This window comes from Pectinophora gossypiella, chromosome 21 (genome assembly GCF_024362695.1).
Source record: "Pectinophora gossypiella chromosome 21, ilPecGoss1.1, whole genome shotgun sequence".
Classification (NCBI taxonomy): Eukaryota; Metazoa; Arthropoda; class Insecta; order Lepidoptera; family Gelechiidae; genus Pectinophora; species Pectinophora gossypiella.
Genome location: NC_065424.1, coordinates 1,054,606 through 1,079,386, shown reverse-complemented (window position 1 = coordinate 1,079,386; position 24,781 = coordinate 1,054,606). Strand labels below are relative to the sequence as shown.

General features: G+C 40.8%; 2 protein-coding genes across 3 annotated transcripts in view; one reads left to right on the top strand and one right to left on the bottom strand.

The window, feature by feature from the left end:
* Positions 1-24,240, top strand: part of LOC126376587 (transmembrane protein 68) — a 34,087-nt gene extending 9,847 nt beyond the window's left edge. Inside the window, 7 exon segments of the mRNA XM_050024075.1 lie at positions 14,275-14,413; positions 15,115-15,194; positions 15,197-15,208; positions 16,615-16,779; positions 17,260-17,453; positions 17,698-17,901; positions 19,108-24,240. Coding sequence (XP_049880032.1) covers positions 14,275-14,413; positions 15,115-15,194; positions 15,197-15,208; positions 16,615-16,779; positions 17,260-17,453; positions 17,698-17,901; positions 19,108-19,551 — 1,238 coding nt within the window. The 3' untranslated portion in view covers positions 19,552-24,240.
* LOC126376480 (exportin-2) overlaps positions 1-24,781 on the bottom strand; it is a 192,327-nt gene that overhangs the window by 17,682 nt on the left and 149,864 nt on the right. Inside the window, exon 20 of one of the 2 annotated variants that reach the window (XR_007567721.1) lies at positions 22,248-22,265. The exons of the other annotated variant lie outside the window; for it this stretch is intronic. The gene's annotated coding sequence lies outside the window, so the exon portion shown is untranslated. Of the gene's footprint in view, positions 1-22,247; positions 22,266-24,781 lie in introns of those variants that run through there. 2 annotated transcript variants of the gene reach the window in all.

Sequence of the window (24,781 nt, the reverse complement as noted above, 5' to 3'; positions counted from 1 at the left end):
AGGGCACGTTAAGCCGTGAGTCCCGGCTATTAGCCGTAAAAACACCTTCACCAACCCGCATTGGCGCAGCGTGGTGGAGTATGCTCCATACCCCCTCCGGTTGATTGAGGGGAGGCCTGTTCCCAGCAGTGGGACGTATATAGGCTGTTTATATAAGCTATAACATAATAGCACATAGCTGTAACATTTCGATTTCTATGTTAAAGTCACGGGCTGTGAAATGATCCTTAGATCATTCCAACGAGAAGTATCTATTTGGCGCGAACTCCTGTTGTCTCACGTCAAACTCAGCCTTAAATAGAACTGATGGGCTAAAAAGGCCACATCGAAGCAATTCATCTAAAAAAGCAAGCTAAACTGAATATTTGATAGCTCCGGTTTTTTACAGAAGCGAAGGGAAAACCAGCCCAATACAGGTTAGGTGACATACCAGGTTAGGTGATGACAGTTTAGAGAAACTGATTGTGGTTGGGAACACTGAAGGCAAAAGATCGCGTGGTCGTTCACCGACTAGATGGACTGATCAAGTGAAAGACTCGTCGTCATCCAAGTTCTACACAGTAGTAAGAGAAGCGCTGGACAGGAACCGGTGGAGGCAGATCATAAGCTCCAGGTGCAACCCTGATGCTGACCACGATCCTCAGATATGAGGGAGCGACCAAGAGGGAGAGAGAGACATACCACCGAAAATACATTTCTCGGGAATGTGGGTTTCCTCACCATGTTTTCCTATACCGCTTTTTGAAAATCATTCAGTCATTGGTTTAGGCCTTTGCTGGATTCGAACCTGCGACCTCAAAGTGAGTTTTATTTTGCAACGGCAATGGGCTCGGCCCCTTACATGTTAGTTATTCTTTATCTTTATTCTTCATACTAGCGAACGAAAACCGGGGCGGGTCGGTTTCGTTCGGGTGCAATGCTGAGGAAAAATTGAAATTATTTACGACATCACATTAAAAACCTCAAAAATAACAGTATTTCTCCACTATTTAATGGATGTTATTATACATATAAACCTTCCTCTTGAATCACTGTATCTATTTAAAAAACCGCATCAAAATCCGTTGAGTAGTTTTAAAGATTTAAGCGTACATAGGGATATAGGGACAGAAAAAGCGACTTTGTTTTATACTATGTAGTGATAAGACATCTGGCCTAGCGAAGACATATTAAAAAAAAGTAGAGATGTCATTCTGGGAGACTGTCCTTCAACTTGTAAAGTTCGAATATAACAATAAGTGATAACGCTAACCTACTCCGGATGTCAGGACGTACGCGGCGAAAATAATATTGTTTTTTTTTTTTTATTGTATTCATTCATAAATCATAATAATGATAACTTATCAGTTTATTTATAAAGGCAGATGATATATAAAATACCTACTTATTTATTCGCTGTAGAGCCTCATTTCTACTTGACTTCTAAAAAAATTGTAAATAGACATTTCGTCAAATGAGGTACTTTTTACGAAGCGTCAAAATGAAAATTTTCTATGGAAATACTGCTGTATGAAGTCATCAAAAGCGATCAAGTGTTGTACTAATTGTTATTGAATTCGAAATTAAAATTCGAATATAAATCAAAATGAAAAATGATATTGATTTTTTATCATAACTTTATAATTTATATTTGACCCAGTACGGTCACGAGCATTAATATGTATACACTTTGGTACCATGTCACATTCACTTTTTTGACAAATTGAACTGTAAGTCTCACTAAATGTCAAATATGTTAGTGCGACAGAGTCCTAAAGTGGGTACATTATATTGCTCATGAAGTTAAGCAACTTTCGCAATTGCCGGTCATAGGATGGGTGACCACAAAAAAAAAGTTTTCATCTCGAGCTCCTCCGTACTTCGGAAGGCACGTTAAGCCGTTGGTCTCGGCTGCATTAGCAGTCGTTAATAACCACCAATCCGCACTGGGCGCGCGTGGTGGTTTATGGCCCGATCTCCCTATCCATCCATAGGGAAGGCCCGTGCCCCAGCAGTGGGGACGGTAATGGGCTGGTGATGATGATGATGATGAAACATAATAACTATGTAACATCTTCTCACAACCTGTGTAGCCGGGGAAAAGAAGCTGCAAGGAAAAACCTCGGCACAGAGCCACAGACGTTCTTTTAAAAAAAAAAAAATAATTTCTTATCTTACATCCTATACTGTATTTATATTAAGTTAAATGATAAGTTATGCATTTTCCTTATAATCAAACACAACAATAGAAAACACCTTTACCACGCACACACATAATTACTTATCAGGAACATTAGCAGACTAATTTCTTTGTTATGAAGTTGACATTTGATCCTACTTTTTGTATTTGCATTCGCATTATTAGTATAATAAGCTTTTCAAGAAGGAAAAAACATTTAACGATGTTTATTTCACCTTTATATTTTTTGTTAGTTTATATTTTACATGGGACTTATATACACAGCTGGCGAAGAAAGACGTTAGAAAATTCTAGAATAGAAATTTCTTTTACATGCACAAATGTCAAATTGCAATATTGCTTTCTTAGATGAATTGCTTTGATGTGGTCATTTTAACCACCAGTTCTACGATCTGGCCACGACATATACCTACCTATGAGCAAAGTTGGATGAATCTGTATCGGGGTTTATTAATAAACTTTATTTTTAATTAACACAGCTGATACGCATGCGCTATTGACCAAGGTATGGTGATATAAACAATAAGCCGGATTTTGATAATATTCCCTGAGATTCATAACCCAATGTCCCGGGTCGATGGGTCAATGTCAATATACAAACACTTGGGTGTTTCCATCGGAGCAGATTTATTTTTAATTAACTTATCTAATACCGGGTCGTAATGATTTGCCTCGTCATGGTAGCCTTGATGGAAGGACGCTTCGCTCTCACTGTGAAGTCGCAGGTTCGAATGATTGTTAATATACGATCCCGACGACCCGATTACTCTAGCCATAGAGGCGGCCAATCAGCTCGCGACACCAAACATTTCAGGACCCCGATACCGACCCCGCCGGCGTGGTCGACGATTTTCCCCGGCCGGATTTTCGCCCGGGTTATTCATTCATTTTAAAATTAACAGTTAACGTCCCTTTTCGGCGGATAAGAAAATGACAGGTATAACTTAAAATATATTTTCTGACAAGGCAAATGCCTAGATACTAATCTTGTACCTACGTTGTTGTTCTAGATCATGGTCTAATCTTATAAATCATGTTTATTACTAATACATCATTATTATATTTAGATAATATTAATGGCTGTTGCATATTAACGTGTCAATCATACGCCTGATATTTCATAATGGCAGATAGCCTGTGACATTTATTGGCTGACTCACTGTCTAACTCGGTACCCGTGCACATAACTCGCGCCTGTAACCTCATGTAATCTCTCATGCAATGGACTAACTCACTGACAGTCTGCTGGAGTCACACCCAATACAGATAGGTAGATGATAAAATACTTTATTGAGCACAATGGACACAAAATACAGGAGGGCTATTTGACATTTGTTTGCATTGCGCACCTACTTTTATATGCGCAAATGTCAAATTGCAATATTGCTTTTTTAGATGAATTGCTTCGATGTGGCCATTTTAACCCCCCAGAGATAAGGACAACATATTATACAGAAAAGCACAACAGGCTCATGCCATTATTGCTCATGCAGCAATTTCTTCCAGGCAACCTTTAGGTACAGGAAAATTTACAGGTTAGGTTACATATCTCGGAAAATGCATTTCTCGGGTTTCCTCACGACGTATTCCTTCACCGCTGAGCACGTGATTCTTCTTCTATCGTGTGGGTTGTGTGGTGGATTACCAACCTCATCAACTCTGTTGTCAGGGTTATTATTGAGCCGCCAAAAGCCCCTGACATGGCTCATGTAACGACTACATACTTACATCAGTAAGTAGTAACCACGACCAATCTTCATTATCATCAGCAATCATCTTACTTTCGGGCAATCAGGTGATCAGCCTGTAATGTCCTAACCAAACTAGGGATCACAAAGTATTTTTTGTGATATGTCCCCACCGGGATCCGAACCCTGGGCCTCCGGATCGTGATCTCAGCGCTCAACCACTGGACAACATCATCATCAGCCGTATGACGCCCACTGCTGGGCATAGGCCTCCCCCAAGGATCTCCACGACGATCGGTCCTGCGCTGCCCGCATCCAGCGGCTTCCCGCGACCTTCACCAGATCGTCGGTCCACCTTGTAGCGGGCCTACCCACTGAGCGTCGTCCGACACGTGGTCGCCACTCCAGAACCTTTCCGCCCCATCGGCCATCGGTTCTCCTCGCTATGTGTCCTGCCCACTGCCACTTCAGCTTTGCAATTCTCCGAGCTATGTCGGTGGCTTTAGTTCTCCTGCGGATCTCCTCATTTCTGATTCGATCCAGCAGGGAAATACCGAGCATAGCTCTCTCCATTGCCCGCTGAGCGACACCGAGCCTCCTCACGAGACCCATAGTAAGCGGCCACGTCTCACTGCCGTAGGTCATCACTGGCAACACGCACTGGTCAAAGACTTTCGTCTTGAGACACTGAGGTATTCTGGACGAGAAGATATTCCGCAGCTTCCCGAACGCTGCCCATCCGAGTTGGATCCGACGAGAGATCTCTTTCTCGAAGTTGGACTTACCTAACTGGATTATTTGTCCTAGGTAAATGTACTGGTCTACAACTTCGAGTGTAACGTTCCCAACCTGAACTGGAGTGGGTGCGACATGGTCGTTGGACATAATTTTTGTCTTTGCCATGTTCATGCTAAGACCCACTCGTTGGGATGCGTTACTGAGATGCTCGAGCATGGTGTTCAGGTCTTCCAGGGTCTCAGCCATTAGGACTATATCATCGGCAAATCGAAGGTGCGTCAGGTACTCGCCGTTGATGTTGATGCCAAATCCTTTCCAGTCCAGAAGCTTAAAAATATCCTCCAATGCAGCAGTGAACAGTTTCGGAGAGATGACATCTCCCTGTCTCACTCCTCGCTGCAGTTGGATCGGATTAGAGCTCTGGTTCTGTACTCGAACTGACATAGTGGCATTTTGGTAGAGGTCCCTTAGCACTTCGATGTACCTATGGTCCACTTGGCACCTCTGAAGAGACTGCAACACAGCCCAGGTCTCGATCGAATCAAAGGCTTTCTCATAGTCCACAAACGCCAAGCAAAGTGGCAGATTATACTCTTCGGTCTTCTGTATAACCTGCCGCAGCGTATGGATGTGGTCTATGGTGCTAAAGCCTTTTCGGAAACCGGCTTGTTCGGGAGGCTGGAAGTCGTCAAACCTGCAAGCGAGACGATTCGTAATGACCCTCGAAAACAACTTGTAGACATGGCTCAGAAGCGAGATAGGTCTGTAGTTCTTCAGTAGGGCTTTATCACCTTTCTTGAAGAACAAGATCACCTCGCTTCCGCTCCATGCCCTCGGCGTTTTGCCCTGAAATATGACGGAATTGAAGAGCCTTTGGAGGACTTTAAGTATTGGCGTTCCGCCCGCTCTCAGAAGTTCTGCTGTGATTCCGTCATCTCCTGCCGCTTTGTTGTTTTTGAGTTGTTTGAGGGCCATCCTAATCTCGTACAGGCTGACGTCCGGGATATCTTCAGTGTAGTGTCGGGTAAGCTTGGCTCGAGGGTCTCGAGCCATGCTTTCGCCTGATGTTTTCGTGGCATATAGCTGTCTATAGAAACTCTCAATCTCCCTCAGGATTTCGGGAGTCGACGAAATGATTCTGCCGTCCTCAGTTTTCAGTCTCGCTAGTTGACTTTGCCCAATAGACAGATCTTTTGCGAACACCTTGGAGCCCTTGTTCCGCTCTATAGCCTCTTTAATACGTTTAGTATTAAATTGGCGAAGGTCGCTCGTCAAAGACTTCGAGATCTGTCTATTAAGTTGTCTATAACGTAAGACATCCGCTGAGTCCTGCAGCTTCATTTCGTGTCTCTTATCCATGAGTTCGAGTGTGTGTGCGGAGAGTTTCTGCGTTTTGGTACGGCGGGTTCTAAAGTGTTTAGAACCTACCGTACGGACAGCATCCACCATCAGGTCGTTTATATCGTCCACGTCTGCGCAGTTCTCAAGGTACTCGAAGCGGTTTTGAAGCTCGAGCTGAAAGCGCTCGGGGTTTTGGATCTGGGCTGGCGCCGGTCGGAGCGTGGATTTTATCAGTCGCGATCTTTCTAGCTTGATATTGATATTCAATGTGCCTCTTACCATGCGGTGATCGCTTCCCGTCTTAACGGCATTGATCACAGAGACATCATTGAATATGTGCTTTTTCGTCGACATGATAAAATCGATCTCATTTTTATACCTGCCACTGGGACTCATCCAGGTCCATTTGCGGGTCGCGGGCTTCCTGAAGAAGGAGTTCATCATATAGAGGTTCTCCTTCTCCATAAAGTCCGCAAGCATCCCGCCTCTGGTGTTCCGGACCCCAAATCCAAATTGCCCCACTCTCAGCTCGTTACCGCAACGTTTCCCCAACTGTGCATTAAAGTCCCCCATCACAATCGTGTAGTGGCTTTTATGGCTATGCATGGCTTTAGAAATCTCCTCATACATAGTCTCCACTTCGTCATCATGGTGTCCCGAGGTCGGAGCGTATACCTGGATGACAGTCAGCGAATATCGCGATGATATTCTGAGTACCAGGTACGCTACCCTGCTCGAAACACTACCGATGGTCAACACGTTGTTGACTAGGGACTTGTGGACGATAAACCCGACACCACCCATGGACAGTTGCTCGCCCTCCCGGAAGTACAGCAAGTTACCGGAGCCCAGAGTTATCGTGTCCTCGCCCTTTCTTCGGACTTCAGACAACCCGATGACATCCCAGTGTAACTTGCTGATAGATTCTTCCAACTCGGTAAGCTTCTCGTCGGTCCTCAGTGTGCACGTGTTGTATGTTGCCAGGTACAGTCGTCGTTGGTGGTAGCCGAATCCAGCCCGGAGATTCTTCGCACCCCCTGCCCCGCCGTTACCGTAGCCGCTACCGTAGCCACGGACAACGGGGCTGCCGGGGACTGGGGGCCGTTTTTTATGTGTTGAGGTCATATTGGGGGGGGTTTGGACCATAAGCCCACCGCGCTGGTCCAGTGCGTGTTGGTGGGTCGCCAGAGCCTCTTTCGTTGAACAGCAGGATGTACCGCGTGCAGGCGAGGTTGGCTTGGGCTCCGAAAGGTGTCGTTTGGAGCCCCTTACATCACTGGACAACAGAGGCCGTTAAATCATTTATGATCCACACATGAATTCGAAAACAAATTCGACAATCTTTGGTTTAGGCCCGTGCTGGATTCGAACCTGACCTCAAAATGAGAGGCAAGCGTTCTAAAAACTGGCTACCACGGCTCGGGTACATAATGTAAAGCATTGTATATAAAAATAACTGCTGCTTGATATTTGGATCAGATATCGTTGCTACTGCCTGTCTGACCCTCTAACCCGTGAAGGGAAAACCAGCCCAATACACGTTAGCTTAGCTTACCTCCGAAACACAACTAAATTATTTATTCTATACACTTCTTCCGAAAACTAAGAATGTTGCAATACGAGAAATTCAAAAAATATTAAAGCTATTATTATTGGATAAATGAATATATGATGTAAGAGAATTCACGAATACCTAATTATTACTGAAGTTTGCTATGTAAGTATCTAATTTAATCTCAAATAACTATTTTTTCTATAATTTTCATATGTGCTTTTACATTTAATTATAAACATTATTTAAATATTTGTATACCTATTTGTAGGTGGAACGTAGAGAACTAGCTATAACCTAAACCTGTATCACCAATTTTATGTACCTATGTTCAATGCAAATAAAGAATCTGAATCTTCTTCTCTTATTTACGACTTCACTAACACAGTTGGCTCGACCGTTATAGATGGCGCCGATACGACATCACCTATCGTTGGTCTAACAGAAAGCTCGGGAAGGTGTGAGTGTAGTCCTTACCCCGATTGGGGTGTAGTCGTGAGATTATATATATATATATATATATATATATATATATATATATATATATATATATATATATATATATATATATATATATATATATATATATATATATATATATATATATATATATATATATATATATATATATATGTTACCGGCCAAACCCGATTTTAGGCCAAACTAGTTTTGCCTAGGCTAAACTAGTTCATCCTATGTGCGATCGGATAAACCGGTACAGACTAGGCCAAACTGGTTTGTCCTAAGGGTGATAGGAGGAACTAGTTTATCCTAGGAGGAACTAGTTGAGCCTAATAAAAATAAGTTCACTTCAGGATAAACTAGTCTGGCCTAGGAGAAACTGGTTGGGCCTTCTATGAATGGGTACACGTCAAGAAAGCTACGAGGGGAGGTCAAAAAGTTCGCGGAATGAGGGGGAAGGGGGTCGAAATTAAACACGAAACTATTTTTCCTTTTCAATATATTCTCCCTTAACCTTAACACATTTTCCGGATCTATCAAATAATTTGTTTATTCCATCATAAAAAAAAGATTTCTCTTTGCTGTCAAAATAGGCCGAAATTGCAGACTTGACTTCTTCATCATCGCCAAATTTTCGTCCACGCAGTTCCTTTTTCATTTTTGGGAACAAATAATAATCGCTGGGGGCCAAGTCTGGACTGTAAGGCGGGTGGTTTAATTTTTCGAACCCGCATCGGTGAATGGCAGCCGTCGCAACATGGCACGTGTGGACGGGTGCGTTGTCGTGCAAAAGGAGCACACCTCTTGACAGCTTTCCTCTTCTTTTTTCCTTGATAGCCTCTTTCGATCTATCCAGTAAAGAAGCGTAGTAATGTCCCGTTATAGTAACACCACGATCTTTATAATCAATCAGCAAAATACCTTCTGTATCCCAAAAAACAGTGGCCATGATCTTTCCGGCCGATTGTGACACCTTCAACTTCTTTGGAGGAGGTGAGCCTTTTTTATGCCACTGCATCGACTCTTGCTTCGACTCAGGTTCATAGTGGTGAACCCAGGTTTCATCTCCAGTAACAATCCGGGCCATAACTTCTTCCTTATTCTCTCCACAGAGCTCTAAAAACTGGCGAGAACACTCGACACGCTCGCTTTTTTGAAGTGGCGTGAGCATTCTTGGAACCCATCTTGCGCTGACCTTAGTCATCCCAAGATGTTGATGTAGGATATTTAAAATACTTGTTTCGGATACACCGACCATTGCTGCAAGCTGCTTCTTCTTCAAGCGGGTATCTTCTAATACAAGTTTCTCTACTTTTTCGATGATTTCCGGTGTGGTGGCCTCAATGGGCCGTCCGGAGCGGGGGTCATCTTCAATCGACTCTCTTCCTTGCTTGAAAAGACTATGCCACTTGTAAACCATGGTTTTACCAGGGGCAGAGTCCGCGTAAACTGCTAACAGCTCTTGAAAAATCGTCTGAGCGGATTTTCCTTGCTTGGTGAGGAACTTAATGACGGCGCGGTGTTCAATTTTCTCCATATTCGCTGAGTTCTTCCCGATTCACTTGTTTGCTGGTCGATAGTTCAAACGTTAATGACCCGATTTGCTTCAAACTTGGTACATATACTGTTAATGAGGTGTGCAACTAGCGGCTACCTGTACGAGCAAACCAACCCCCTCCAACCCCTCCATTCCGCGAACTTTTTGACCTCCCCTCGTAGTTAGCTTAGCCTATTTTATGCTAACAGGGAATAATAAAATACCAGACATACTAGTTATAAAATCAAGATGTATTTATCATTTGTAATTTGTAAATTAAGTACTTTACTACCTGACTTTACTACCGAACAATCAAAGCTTATTTTGCCATAAGTATGGCTCGACAATGAACACAACGCATTATACACTTTGTGTCTCGTTCGTAAAGACTACTTTAGCTTAAAACATAACTGTCATTCTAGTCCAGGTAAATACGGCGCCGACTTTAAACATTTCTGACTAGGAAATATTAGTATAGACTAGGCCAGACTAGTTTATCCTGAAGTGAACTTATTTTTATTAGGCTCAACTAGTTCCTCCTAGGATAAACTAGTTTCTCCTATCACCCTTAGGACAGACCAGTTTGGCCTAGTCTGTACCGGTTTATCCGATCGCACATAGGATGAACTAGTTTAGCCTAGGCAAAACTAGTTTGGCCTAAAATCGGGTTTGGCCGGTAACATATATATATATATCCATTGGTGTTAGTAGCACTTAAAGTAGGTTAGTAAAATTAAACTAAACACAAAACAAATAGGATTCATAATGCGCCTATTGCCACGCGCACGAGATGCCACACAAGCGGACAGTCTGGACCCATCCATATATCCATATTTGTTGTTATGTTTTGTTATTTACGACTTTTTAACTATCTATCTCCATTATCTACGTAGGTACCTAAAATAGCAACAAAGTAAGGAAACAAATAACAACACCTATATCTGTGCGCTTTATACCTACCGCCTTAAAATCCGAATCATTGAACTGTAATCAGAGTGCTTAAATTAATACGCGACTAATTACCGGCGCCGGCGCCGACGCTGCGTGATCCGAGCGTGCAGACGATTCACAGACGCTGACCCCGGATCCGGGCCATATCGATATGGGTCACGTCTCAACTGTGAACTAGTGTTGTGTCTATTGATCTCGAACCTTGCGGACCGGAACCGCTTGTGGTCTAGGAATAAATAAGGATGTGCTTTAAGGAGGTTGAGGGTGGTAAATTAGAGACAAATCGGATATAGGTCACTTCACAACTCTAAAATAGTATTGTCTATAGATCTCTAAATTTGCGGGCCGGAACAGCTTGTGGTCTAAGAGGAAATAAGGATGTGCTTTAAGGACGGTAATGATGATAAATTGGAGACAATTTGTATATGGGTTACTTCAAGACTCTAAAATGTTGTGTTTATTGATCTCGAACCTTGCGGGCCGGAACCGCTTGTGGTCTAGAAGGAAATAAGGATGTGCTTTAAGGAGGTTGCGGGTAGTAAATTGGAGACCAAATTTACAATTTACCATCACAACTCTAAAATAGTATTGTGTCTATAGATCTCGAACCTTGCGTTGTGATCGAGCAAGAAATAAGGACGAATTTTTAGGACGATAGAGGTGACAAATTAGGACGAATAGAATGGATTGTCGAACACCAGTGGTCACCATCATTAATAATTACCGTGAACTCAAAAATAAAGAATATTTTGTCTTTTTCCATATATCCAGTTAGACCTTATGTATATCGCCAACTTCCGGAAGTGGATATTTGCAAAAAAAACCAAGAGATTCTAAGATATTATTGTGTTTACGGTAATGATTTGGTCACGGCTCAAGTTGAATCAATAGTCTGTTATCTCGAGGCTTGTAGACCCAGAATTGTGGTGTATTGTGTCTGAATCGAACCTAGTAAATGGAATTCTGCGGTCTCTGCCTAACCCAATGCGATATAAACGTGATGTTATGTCTGGCTCGTACATCAATCAATCAATCAATCAATAATACTTTATTGCACAACAGCATATACAAAGGACATAAACATACGAATAAAACATAAGCACAATAGGCGGCCTTATTGCTGAACAGCAATTTCTGCCAGGCAACCTTAGGGTGAAAGAACACACACACACACACACATATCACATCTTCACAACACACCACTCACACACATCACATCACACATCTACACACACACACATTACATCACCATCATCATCATCATTTACATCTTCTTATCATGTGGGTTGGAGGTGGAATACCACTCTCATCAACCCTGGTCAAATGTCAAATTGCAATATTTCTTTTCTTAGATGAATTGCTTCGATGTGGCCATTTTAACACCCTTGCTTGTGAGTGAGTGGACGTATGTGTGTCCTGAGTGTCTGAGGTTCTGCGGGATAATGAATGATGTGTGAAAATTAACAATACAAGACTAATACGGAAACGCTTCTTCTTCTATGGTGTGGGTTGTGATGTGGAATACCAGCCCCATCAACCCTGTGTCAGGGTTATGATTGAGCCGCCAAAGGCCCCTGACATGGCTCATGTAACGATTACTCACATCAGTATATAATAACCAGGACCAACGGCTTAACGTGTCTTCCGAAGCACGGGTCATCTCGTACATGTTAATATGTGATACGACATGCATTATAATGTACATTCGCGTGCATGGATCAAGGAGAGGATAAAGTACTAATCTAAGACGAAGGTTAGGTAATTCTGTTGATAGGAATAATTCGGTTCATCGCACGCAATGTTCATTCTTTTTTAGAATAAATTTTGCATATTTTAGTGCATCATGGATCAGTGTGCAGGTGTGTTAAGATATAAACTAATAATTATTTAGTGAACGATAAAAATGGTACAGCTAATAAGTTTATGTCTAGTAAGGGAAATAGCGCAATTTTTACTTAGTTTTCGGTAGATTTTTAAAAGTAATCATCATCATCATCACCAGCCCATTAACGTCCCCACTGCTGGGGCACGGGCCTTCCCTATGGATGGATAGGGAGATCGGGCCTTAAACCACCACGCGGGCCCAGTGCGGATTGGTGGTTATTAACAATTGCTAACGCAGCCGGGACCAACGGCTTAACGTGCCTTCCGAAGCACGGAGGAGCTCGAGATGAAAATCTTTTTTTTTTATGGTCACCCATCCTAAGACCGGCCTTTGCGAAAGTCGTTTAACTTCAACAATCGCAGACCGAGCGCGTTTACCGCTGCGCCACCGAGCTCCTTTAAAAGTAATATTTTGATTAAATTATATGAACAGCTTCCGTGGTGTAGTGGTTAGAGCGTTAGGCTCACGATCTGGCGATGGGGACATTGTTGAAATCACTTTGTGAGACTGTCTTTTGTAAGGACTTTTCAGGCTTGTATCACCTGATTGTCCGAAAAAGTAAGATGATTCCGTGCTTCGGAGGGCACGTTAAGCCATTGGTTCCGGGTATTAGCCGTAAAAACACCACCAACCCGCATTGGAGCAGCGTGGTGGAGTATGCTCCATACCTCATCCGGTTGATTGAGGAGAGGCATGTGCCCAGCAGTGGGACGTATGTATAGGCTGTTCATGTTATGTAGTATAAATCATAAATCACCTCTCGACTTGGGTTTGGTGTTTGTTTCCAAGAGACATCATGTCCCGTTGCGACCATCCGCAGCATGGCACCCGTGATACTTTTATACTGTCTACGTACGTTGCGTCCCGCGATACTTGTCGCGTCGCGCCTAGCAATTAGTTGCCCTACGGTTGAGGTGACCAGCCCAGACGCCCAACAGACACTGACCCCGGATGCGGCCCACTCAGTGTATGAAAAATAAACAATAATAAATTGTTTTTCTCTATACCATGCACTGATATGACGTATCCTGTGAAGATATGCCATTTGATGTGCGTTACAGCATTGTATTGTTTATATCTAATTACTAAAAATAGATTTGTTTCACTAAAGTGATATCTAGACATAGCATCACGGCTGTATCCCTGAATGGGTAGTCAGAGGTGCACTCATCGCAAGATGAACTAAGTACCCACACTTCACCGCGCTTTCCGTTAGACCAACGTCATAGGTGGTGAGCCGTATCGCTGTCAACCATACCATATTATATCATTGCTTTTGGAATTAAATGAAAATTTATTGTAATAAATGTGTTATAGTAATGGAAGTATTACTTTTAGCGTTGAGCACATTTAATCATATTGTAACATACAATAATAATTAGATTAGGTACTTATAAATACTTACAAATATTACACTTAACTAAAACAAATATTTAAAGATTCTAAAAACTTATTTAAGTAAGCTATAAAACCAGTTTTTCAGTTGGGTTCGAAACTGTATTAGGGGTCATCATCATTAATTTAAGAGCCACGCTCTTGTCGATGTAGCATTCTCCATGCTACTTCTTTAGAGAAATATAGAGCAGTTGTTTCTCTCTTGCCTTCCGCCCGCAGTACTCTGTCTGACGCGAGTGGCGCCCAGAGTAGTCTATTTCAAGCCGTACTAGGATTCCTGTCCGCCTCTGAATAGTACTGACAGTTACTGCTGCCCTCCGTTAGGTTCCAGGCTAGGTATTAGGGGTAGCTCTTTAACATAGGACGGAAGGGCGTTAGATATTCTCACACACATAGATATTTAACTTCATTGCCATACCCATTTCAACTTATAGATACTCAACAACTAATTCTGTAATTAAAACACATAATAACGGGTTCTTACGGGTAATAACCGCGTAAACTTAAAACAATGTATAACTAATTGTGTGTTTGTCTTCTCCACAGTGGAATACGTGGACACCGAATACAGCCTGTGGCTGACGTGGTTCCTGACGCCCGTCATCGTCACCTTCCTGCTACCAGCCGTCATCATCCTGCTCATCTACGCCAGCAGCATCATCTTCCACCTGTACCGGCTCTATCGGTGAGATATATATCTACAACCAGGTCTGCACGAAGACGTCGCGCGCGACGCGATAAATACCGCTTCAAGCGTCAAATAATGGACAACAGGAAACTTACGCTTCCCCATTTGTCCGGCCTAGTAGTTAATGTCATTTGTGGCAATTCTACAATAAGTAACACCCTGTATTTGCAACTTTGTTACTGTTTTGTTATGCTTACAGGTTATCGATTTCACGTATATGTTAATTATTTTCACGCGTATACACGGTGCGCGGTGGTGTGATATCTTCAGGAAAACAGATTACCTAATGAGTGCATTTACCTATTTATATAGGCGTTGAGATTAAGTTTATTTTTTTAAAACCCAAATGACCCTGTACCCGGATGGACGATAAGTGGTAACAAACCACCTCACCTCAATCTTACGGTTCATTTTTGGACTTACCTAAATATAAATAATATTTTTATTTGATAAATCGCGCCCAAATCTATCTATGGGTGTTCGTGACTCCGTAACGAAAACTCTGAGGGATGAATTAAACCATGATTCTGAGCTGAATATTTTTGTGTTTTTTTTTTAATTATTTTCAGTTCCATTCTTTTGCGACGGAAAATTCCACTTGATATCATCTTAGAATCATGGTTTCATTCATCCCTCAATGTTTTCGTTACGATGTCACTACACTCTGTATATATATGCAAATGTTGTCTGTTTTGCAGAATGCGGGTAGTTGACGGTGTGCCGTACGACTGGCGACAGGCGGCCAGGCTGGCTGTCTGTGCTCTGTGGGACGCGCACGGGTGCTATGGCACGGTACGTTCTATTCTTCTATCGTGTGGATTGTGAGGTGGATTACGGTCACGAGCATTAATATACACTTTGGTACCATGTCACATTAACTTTTTTGACAAATTGAACTGTAAGTCTCACTAAATGTCAAATATGTTAGTGCGACAGAGTCCTAAAGTGGGTACATTATATTGCTCATGACTGTACATGCTTAATGCACTCCGGACTGACGGACGGATTTTTAAATGATAAGTTTTAATTTTAATACACACTTCCTCTCTTCCCTTCAACGTTGCTGTGCCCTACAGGGTTCATGTTTTAATTCCTATGCCTATGTAACACCCCATTGTACTATATGGACTGTAATAAATAATTGAGAATTGAATTGAATTGACTGTGACCTGGGGGGGTAAAATGGCCACATCGAAGCAATTATACATAGTTAAATTAAGTATATATAGTTAACTTATTTATACTTCAGTTTCTTATGTCTAATTATATTATTATGAAAGTTTCACGGCGCATAATATTGGCGCTTCAGCACTGTAATGAAATGTGAATAAATAAAAAAATAAATTACCAACCTCATGTCAGGTTATATACGAGCTATGGCTCATACCAATCTCTAATGTAACTGTTTTTATACATATAACTATTATGTGTTGTGCAGTGATCTCTATGTATAATAGAGTGACCATTAACCAGATCCTCATCTGTTCGGAGCCAGGATTCGAACTGGTGATACTACGGTGTGAACCACGCGTTCTACGTAAAGGCCCTGTTTTTGAATCGCTGAGCTTCAACTCACGTTCGAAAATATTTAAAATAATCATCATCACCAGCCCATTAACGTCCCCACTGCAGGGGCACGGGCCTTCCCTATGGATGGATAGGGAGATCGGGCCTTAAACCATCACGCGGGCCCAGGGCGGATTGATGGTTATTAACGACTGCTAATGCAGCCGGGACCAACGGCTTAACGTGCCTTCCGAAGCACGGAGGAGCTCGAGATGAAAACTTTTTTTTGTGGTCACCCATCCTATGACCGGCATTTAAAATAATATTAATAAAATCGCCGGTTGGTGCCACACAACATTTAGATTAAATTGTCTTAAGGGGACCTCTACGTGTTGGCTGCGCCGCACGCACACTTTCCAAAAGTCCGGGACTCCATAGTCCCGCGATATGGAAATGACAAACATAATATTTATTTTTTTCTTTATCTGTCTCATCATCACAGATTCAATTCAACTTCAATTTCATTTATTCCGTAAACAATACATATACATTGTGTTGGAATGTCTTACAAAATAAATAGATCCCAAATTACAATTTAGGAATCATACTGTAGAGACATAAATGTCAATGATTCCTATAAAATGTATGACATGACAAACCCTCTGACACTCTGTACTAACTGGTCACCCCAGGTTACGAGATCCGCGGCCTGGAGAACGTTCCAGAAGGGCCGTTCCTGGTGATCTACTACCACGGCGCGCTGCCCATAGACATGTACTACTTCATCGCCAAGATGCTGCTGTTCAAACGGCGACATATCCACACTGTCGCTGACCGGTTCCTCTTCAAGATACCTGGTGAGTTTTTGTAGTGAACACCCTATTTTCTATGTTTAGTTTTGTCCCAATGTCACACCCCGGACACATCATATAAACAACCTAGTAGGAATAACCCTTTTTCATGAAATTAAAAATGTTTTCAAATTGTTCGGTTGCGTCAAATCATTATAAAAAATTAAAACTTTTTCCCGCCATTAGGTCTTACGGTTTTACTTTAGTCTTCAATCGTATGGATGGCAGACGTAATACACACCGATGCGCGTGTGTAGTGTCTGTGTATAATGAGGTTTTATATATTATTATGAAGTGTCCCGGTTGTGGTTTGTTGTTATGTTCCCATTTTGGGAACATTAGTAATGTTAAAGAAGCCGCTGGATGCGGGCAGCGCAGGACCGATCGTCGTGGAGATCCTTGGGGGAGGCCTATGCCCAGCAGTGGCCGTCGTACGGCTGATGATGATGATGATGATTATGAGTAATGTTAATATACCATCGTCAGGCTGGGCGACACTCCTGGAAGGGCTGTGCGTGATCCCGGGCACTGTGCAGACGTGCGCGGGAGTGCTGCGCGCCGGGAACCCGCTGGCCATCTCCCCGGGCGGCGTGTACGAGGCGCAGTTCGGCGACCACTACTACCGGCTGAACTGGAAGTCGCGCATCGGGTTCGCCAAGGTCGCCCAAGAAGCCAAAGTGGTGAGTTTCTTATTATTCTTCTTGGTCCTCTTTCTGGGTCCTTAAGATATTGGATAGCCAGTACAATACTAATTTAAGAACCACGCTCTTGTCGGTGTAGTTTTCTCCATTCTTGTCTAGCATTAATCTCACAACCCACAGCAGAGAAGTATTACCGAAGAGTTTCTTTATTCGAGACTTCGTTTCTCAGTACAGATACGCAATGATGCGAAGATAATCCTGATCGATGTTTTTCTCCCCTCAGCCGATAGTCCCGATGTTCACCCAGAACCTGCGCGAGGCGTTCCGCACAGTGGGGTGGTTGCGCGGCGTGTGCCTGCGCATCTACGCGGCCACGCGCATCCCGCTCGCGCCGGTGTACGGGGGGTTCCCCGTGAAGCTCATTACGCATCTCGGCAAGCCCATCCCGCACGACCCCAAACTCACACCAGAGCAGTTGCAGAAAAAGGTAAATAATTGTATGCAACGATTCCGTAGTCCAGTGGTTGAGCGCTGGGCTCAAAATCCGGAGGTCCCGGTTTCGATTTGGTTAGGACATTACTGGCTGATCATTGATTGCCCAAAAGTAAGATGATCCGTGCTACAGAAGACACGTTAAGCCGTTGGTCCCGGTTATTACTTACTAATGTAAGCACGTAGTCGTTACATGAGCCATGCCAAGGGCCTTTGGCGGCTTTTTTTTTTGCGTTTGACCACTATTTTATTTATTTATTTGTTCATATAAAGTATAGTACAGTGCAATACATTGTTTCATAGGCTAATAACATATTTATAACAGGTAAGGTAATAAGCCTCTGCAGCCGAACTAGGTGAAACCTGTATCACAGCATGCAGCGCCTGTTCCCAACGGATAATAACAACTTAGCCAAATAAATTGTCCTTATTTAGGCTTAATAGTAACCCTGACAGCAGGGTTGATGAGGTTGGTAATCCACCTCATAATCCACACGATAGAAGAAGTGACATCTCATTATGCATTATGGACACCAAAGAAAATATTAGATGGGAATAAATCAGATGTTTCCCGACTTCCCTGGGAACCTCGGAGATTTTCCTGGGAAAACCAGAAATTGGGTAGTTTCCTACATCTAAAGGTGACAAAACCTAAAAAGAAATGTAATAATATGACGTATATATATGTGACTATGACGTCACAGGTTGCTTTTTCATACAAATTCCATAGTAATGTCGTGTTTGGACCTTTAGTAAAAAGTAAAAATGATTTGACTAGTTGGAAACTAGCTTATTCTCGGGAAACCGGGTGCCGGTAACGAAATGTTGTTTACATGGAGGTGTTAAAAAACTATGTGTATGAGTTCCTATGGGGGTCAGAGGTACATCCATCGCAAGATGAACTAAGTACACACACCTCACTTTTGCTTTTTTCAACTAACTATGCAATAATTAACTAACTATAATAAAAATAACTATATAATAAAAAAAAACATCTCGAGCTCCTCCGTGCTTCGGAAGGCACGTTAAGCCGTTGGTCCCGGCTGCATTAGCAGTCGTTAATAACCATCAATCCGCACTGGGCCCGCGTGATGGTTCAAGGCCCGATCTCCCTATCCATCCATAGGGAAGGCCCGTGCCCCAGCAAGGCGTTAATGGGCTGATGATGATGATGATGATATAATAATTACATACATTCTAGGTGGCCAGCGCGATAGAAGACTTAGTGGACGAGCACCAACGCGTCCCGGGCAGCATCCTTCTCGCTCTAATGGAGAGGGTACATGAAATGCCCAAACAAAGGAGGAAGCCCAGCGAAGACACGCCGATCGCCAACGGCAAATGTCACAACGGCAAAGTGCCAGTCAGTGACGGTGACAACACGGTCATCAGTGACAATAGTTCTACTGTCAGTGACAACGGAACAGCGGACAGTGAAAAAACAGTAAATGCCAATAGTGACAAAACAGTTACAGCCGATGAACCAAACGCCAATGACAAATCGGTAATCGCTCATCTCGTAAAAGCTAAATCGGACAATAGCACCGTAGGAACCAGCGTCAGTGAAAGCATACTATGTGATAATGCCATCAGTGATAAAATAGACATAGACAATAGTATAAGTGGCAAGTTAAAAGTGTCATAATAATGGATTGTAATTGTGTGTGTGATTTTTTTGAAGAAGTGTGTTCTATTTGAAATGTGCAGGCGGCATTTGACATTTAACATATTTGACAGGTAATGTTTAAATGAAACGAAAAACATTATGTTTAAAGCCGATTTTTCAACGATAGGATGGAAAAGGCGCCAAATTTGGCGGACAAAAACTTAACCTAATTTTAGTTTGACAGCTCTCAAACTAGTGCCGTCCTTCACTTACAGAAAGTGCGAGAAAGAGATAGAGCTAATTAGTCCTGTGAAATTAAGTCTAAGTTGGTGATTGCCCAGACTGTTCATTGTTCATTCAAAGTGAAAAATACGTTAATTGTGTATTTTTATTATGATCAATAGATTTCGATTTATTGATAATAAATATTGAGCATTATCTGTTTCTAAATACAAAATAGAATGTGCGTGATAAGGAATAACTAAGCAAAGGTGGAGAGACAATCTTAGATCTATAGTACAAAGGTATAGTCAACAGAATGCATTTGAAAATAAAAACAGTGAACGCATTGACAAACTTCGTCCTAATACATATTATACAGAAAATATTTTATTATACATAAGCACAGTTGGCAAGTTCCTTTTTTTTAATGTGGCAATAATTTTGATATGTACATGAAATGTACCGTGATAAAAGAATAAGTACTTACCTAAAAAGTTTGTAGTGTTGCCACACGAGGAAGGAAATTTTCCACATTCTACTTTCTTTGCCAATGTGTATTTGGATGAATGACTTTGCTTGGAAAAATTTTGACATCGCATGGGTGAATGTTTAAATGGCCGTTAGATGGCGTTACTGAGACTGAATGCTTTTTGAGCCTCAGTAATTGTACTTCGCTAGTTATATGTAAATGAAAACACTTGCTTGATTTTAGAATTGGACTGTAATATTTTAAACTAACTAAATAAATTAACAAAAGGAGAAAAAGCAACACCCCGCGCCATGGTGTTGAAAGGGTAGAAGCAAGAAAAACGCGGTGTTGCCATAATATTAAACAAATTTTAGCGTGTACTACACAGTAATTTTATCGATTAAATAAAAGCGATGAAAAGATCTTTAGTATAACTAGATCTTCCCAAAAACGGGGCATTCGCAGTTTTAGTTGTAGTGATTCTTAATACTCGCAGTAGACTTTTTATCTGTTGGAATGATGAAAGTTTAAATAAGGAATTCTGATACAAGGGTTGATGAGGTTGGTTACCTACCTCACAACTCACACAAAAAGGAGATTAAGGATTTTTTCATGCATCTACGAACTTTTTTATTATTCCAATAGAAAAAAATACATCCTATTTTAGCATACGGTTTCATAGTTTAGTTTGACGCAATATTCTGAACCGAAGAGCAACAAAACTTATGTGATAGCATTTTTAATATACTATTGTAATTGGTAACGTAAATTCGATAAACCACTAGAGAGAAACCACTGCCCTATTTTTCCCTAAAAAAGTAGCATGGAAAATGCTGCACCGACAAGAGCATGGCTCTTAAATTGATGATGATGAAATTCGATAAAGTTCATTTGTAAAATAAAATAAAAAGGACAGTATGATAAATTTACCATTTTAGGCACAAGTAGCCTTTAAGCCCTGTGCAGAAAATAGAAAAATATACACTTAGACTCTTAAATAAAGTGGGACAGAAAGATGTATATTATATTAAAGATGGCCAAATTAATCAAGCTATATTCAACAGAGTGTAATCTACCTAACAATAACCCTCCTTTTTGCTCTGCCACCGTCGGGTAACTAGCTTTATCCATCATGGGGTTGCTAGAGTAAAAACTGAGCCATTTTTAGCTTTTAATATACTTAAAAGTAAGTTTTACTTTTTATTTGGTTATCATTAATATTAATTTAGCAATAAATGCTGCCGTTTTAAACCAATGTTATTAATTATGAAACATTTTTTTTAAATGTGTGTAAAGTTATTTAGTAACTTCAGGATTCTAGAGACGATCAATCATAAGGAGAAACTGTCAATAGACTTGAAACTCCTCCATTTTATATGTCTTCCATACATTTTCAGACCATCTAGTAAAAGCATATGATAAAGAATAATACTACGCATCGGGCGGTAATTCTCCGCCCCGCACTAATTCGTATCAGGAGCCAACCTCACCCCCTCTGGGTGGTCTGGGGACTTAAATTGCTGTAACCGATAAGGCATTGTTTTTATCAGTTGGCGGACAGAATGGTTTACATATTTATTTCGTTGCTATTTTTTCCATATGCAAAAAAAAGGTTTAATCACTTCTAGCATCTAGTACTGTTCTAGTATCTATAGCATATTGACAACAATTGATCGTCTATGGAGCCTTCTCCTTTCATAAGAATTGAAGAGCATTCCTTATTGCTATGCAAGCTCACCTGTCTAGTTCTTTTAATATTTTAGTGTTTTATTTTAAAGACTGGCGTGGTACGTTTTATTTTTGTAAATGTATCGAGCCTCACTTGACTTTATTGGATGTATAATTTAAATGTACCTACCGACTAAATTTTTACACTTTTTTTTTTCGGTTCCTTGACGTTGGCAGAATCATCGTTTCTAAACGATACAGACATAAATTTTAAAAAAGTGGAGTGATGTGAAGGATGTATTTTATATAGTTTGGACATATCAAGTAAATTCTTAAAATTATAGTACAGAATTTCTCTTAGATAGTAGATAATGACCCCGATTCCTGCAGACACCTAATTTTAAGTTACCCCTGTCATTTTCTTATCCGCCAAAATGGAAAGGGACGGATGTTTGACAACTGTTAATTTTGAAAATAATAAATTAATAACCCGGGTGAATGGAATAGGTATCTCGCTGGTATGCAAACCGTTTGACGTGTGCTATCAACATAATTCTGTCGGGTTGTTGGCATTAATTTGTAGAGGGTTAAAGATTTGTGCATAAAATTGACATCTATGCCATAAATTTTATACCGGTCGATTACCCGTCCCTTTCATTTTCGGCGTATAAGAAAATGACAGCTTTAACTTGAAATTAGATGGTGTCTACAGGAATTAGCACCATTAGTTATGTATAAAGTTGTTTAAAATATTTTCCAAAATCAATATGTAATATTTTGTTGTTTGACAACCTTTTTATTTGGAAATAAGTAGTTGAAAAAGACTTACCTAATTATTCCATTAATTTATTTTCACACTTCATATTTATGTAAAGTGATTTAATCGTAGGTTTTAAGTTTGTCACAAATTCACGATGCGCGATTGTTTAGTTTCGTATAAGTATCAATTTTATATAGCGTGTAATTTTATTGTTTGTCTACCCACAATTTTATTTAATAACAAAAGTTTTAGGAACTGGTCACCCTATTAATACAAATGTTTGCCATACTAACGTTTTTGTGACAATAAATTCAGTGTTGCTAGTTTAGACAACTTTTATCTAAACTGTATAAAAAAGTAAGTGTTTTTTTTAGTGGGTGCTTTTTCTGGCGCACTCAAACTTAACCTAATTTTAGATTGACAGCTCTTGAACTAGCGCTGTCCTTCACTTACAATAGGTACAGGAAAGAGATGGAGCTAGTTTTAGTCTTGTCAAATTAATTTGGTGGTCGCCCGTTTCGGTAACAATAAGTAATAATATTACACGTTATATCATCAGACTAATTTAGAATTCCGTAGAGTAAGTAGCGCTTATTTAGTATTTAGCCATTTATCTGTGTTAAAGGAATTGTTATACAAAAACGCATTTAGAAAAAAGAATGCTTCATTAAATGGTTAAGAATCCTGTCTGTGACTTTATCATAATGTTACAATAACTAAAACTATCAAAGTGAAAATAAAATCTTCCAAACCGGTAAATACACTTCTCATCAGAAAAAATCGAAACATCTCGCAAGATAATGTTTCGTAAAGATTATCTGAAAAGTATCGCGTATTGTGAAGATATGAATAAAAAATAAACGTAATTTTACAGCGGGTATTATAAAGTTTTTAATTGGTAATTAATGTTCCAAATCCAAATTTATTTGAAAAAAATTCGAAAGTCTGTCGATGTTTTTGATGAGAAGTATATTTGAAAATGCATTTTAAGTTCTATGAAATGGCACTATAAACGTAGGTACGTTTTGTTTGTAAATATATGTTGTAAAAAGATAGACGTATTTGTACGAGATACTCTGCTTTCAGTGGTCGATAACAAGCTAATGTAAACCATGACCGGCGCGCTACCTATATAGGTTTATACGATCCCGACGACCACATTACTTTAGCCATAGAGGCAGCCAATCAGCTCGCGACACCAAACACTTCAGGACCCCGCCGGCGTGGTCGACGATTTCCCTCAATGAGCGCTTATCGCTATCGACCCGCCAGGGTCGATTAATTCTTTCAAATATTTTTCCTCTCAAACGACCAGTAAAGTCCTGGAAAGTCGCTCATTGTAAGCAAAATTCATGCCTGACTGCTTACCTACTTATTGCAAGGCAATAAAATGAATTCCCAATTTAGTCAGGAATTAATTTTGCAAAAAATATGGGAAATATTTTCTTGTATTCCCAATTAAGTTACGAACTATGCTTATTTAGCCATGTATAGTAAGGTGCCAGAGTTTTATACCAAAATGAAATCTATTTTAAGTATGGACTGCTAACGTTTGTATGTCTACTTAATTTGCAAATTAATACTTAAAATATAGAGGAATATTTTCAGAGATGATGATTTTTATTTTTTATTCTACTCACAGGAGCCGATCCAGCTTTTAACACGTTGACAGTCCCCATACATAATGTTTTGACTGCCCTGTAAGTCCCGCATATTTCTTTAATCTTTGCTAAGTTACCCGCGATCCAACGAGCACCCGTTTCTTAGTGACCCAAGTATGGGTCACGAACGTAAGGAGCTAGCTAGTCCGTCATGTCATGACCCGTATAATGGATCACTGGACTGTCAACGTGTTAAGTCAGAGGGAGTGACTAGGTCGCAGACAACCTGTCTCCATAGAGAATTAGATAAATTTGCAGTGGCTATCTGACCCAACCTATCACCCACGGTCATGGATGCAATTACGCGTCAGGCAGCACACGGTGAGAATGAGATTTTTGTATGGAGTGACCAGGGAGTCCGATTGTCAAAATTCTTGCATAATTTTTACTATATACCCTATGTAACGTAGCATAAGAATGACAGCAGGACGGAGATATAGCACATTTGCTAGTGAGAAAGAGACGAGAGATATGTCACTCTAATTATCA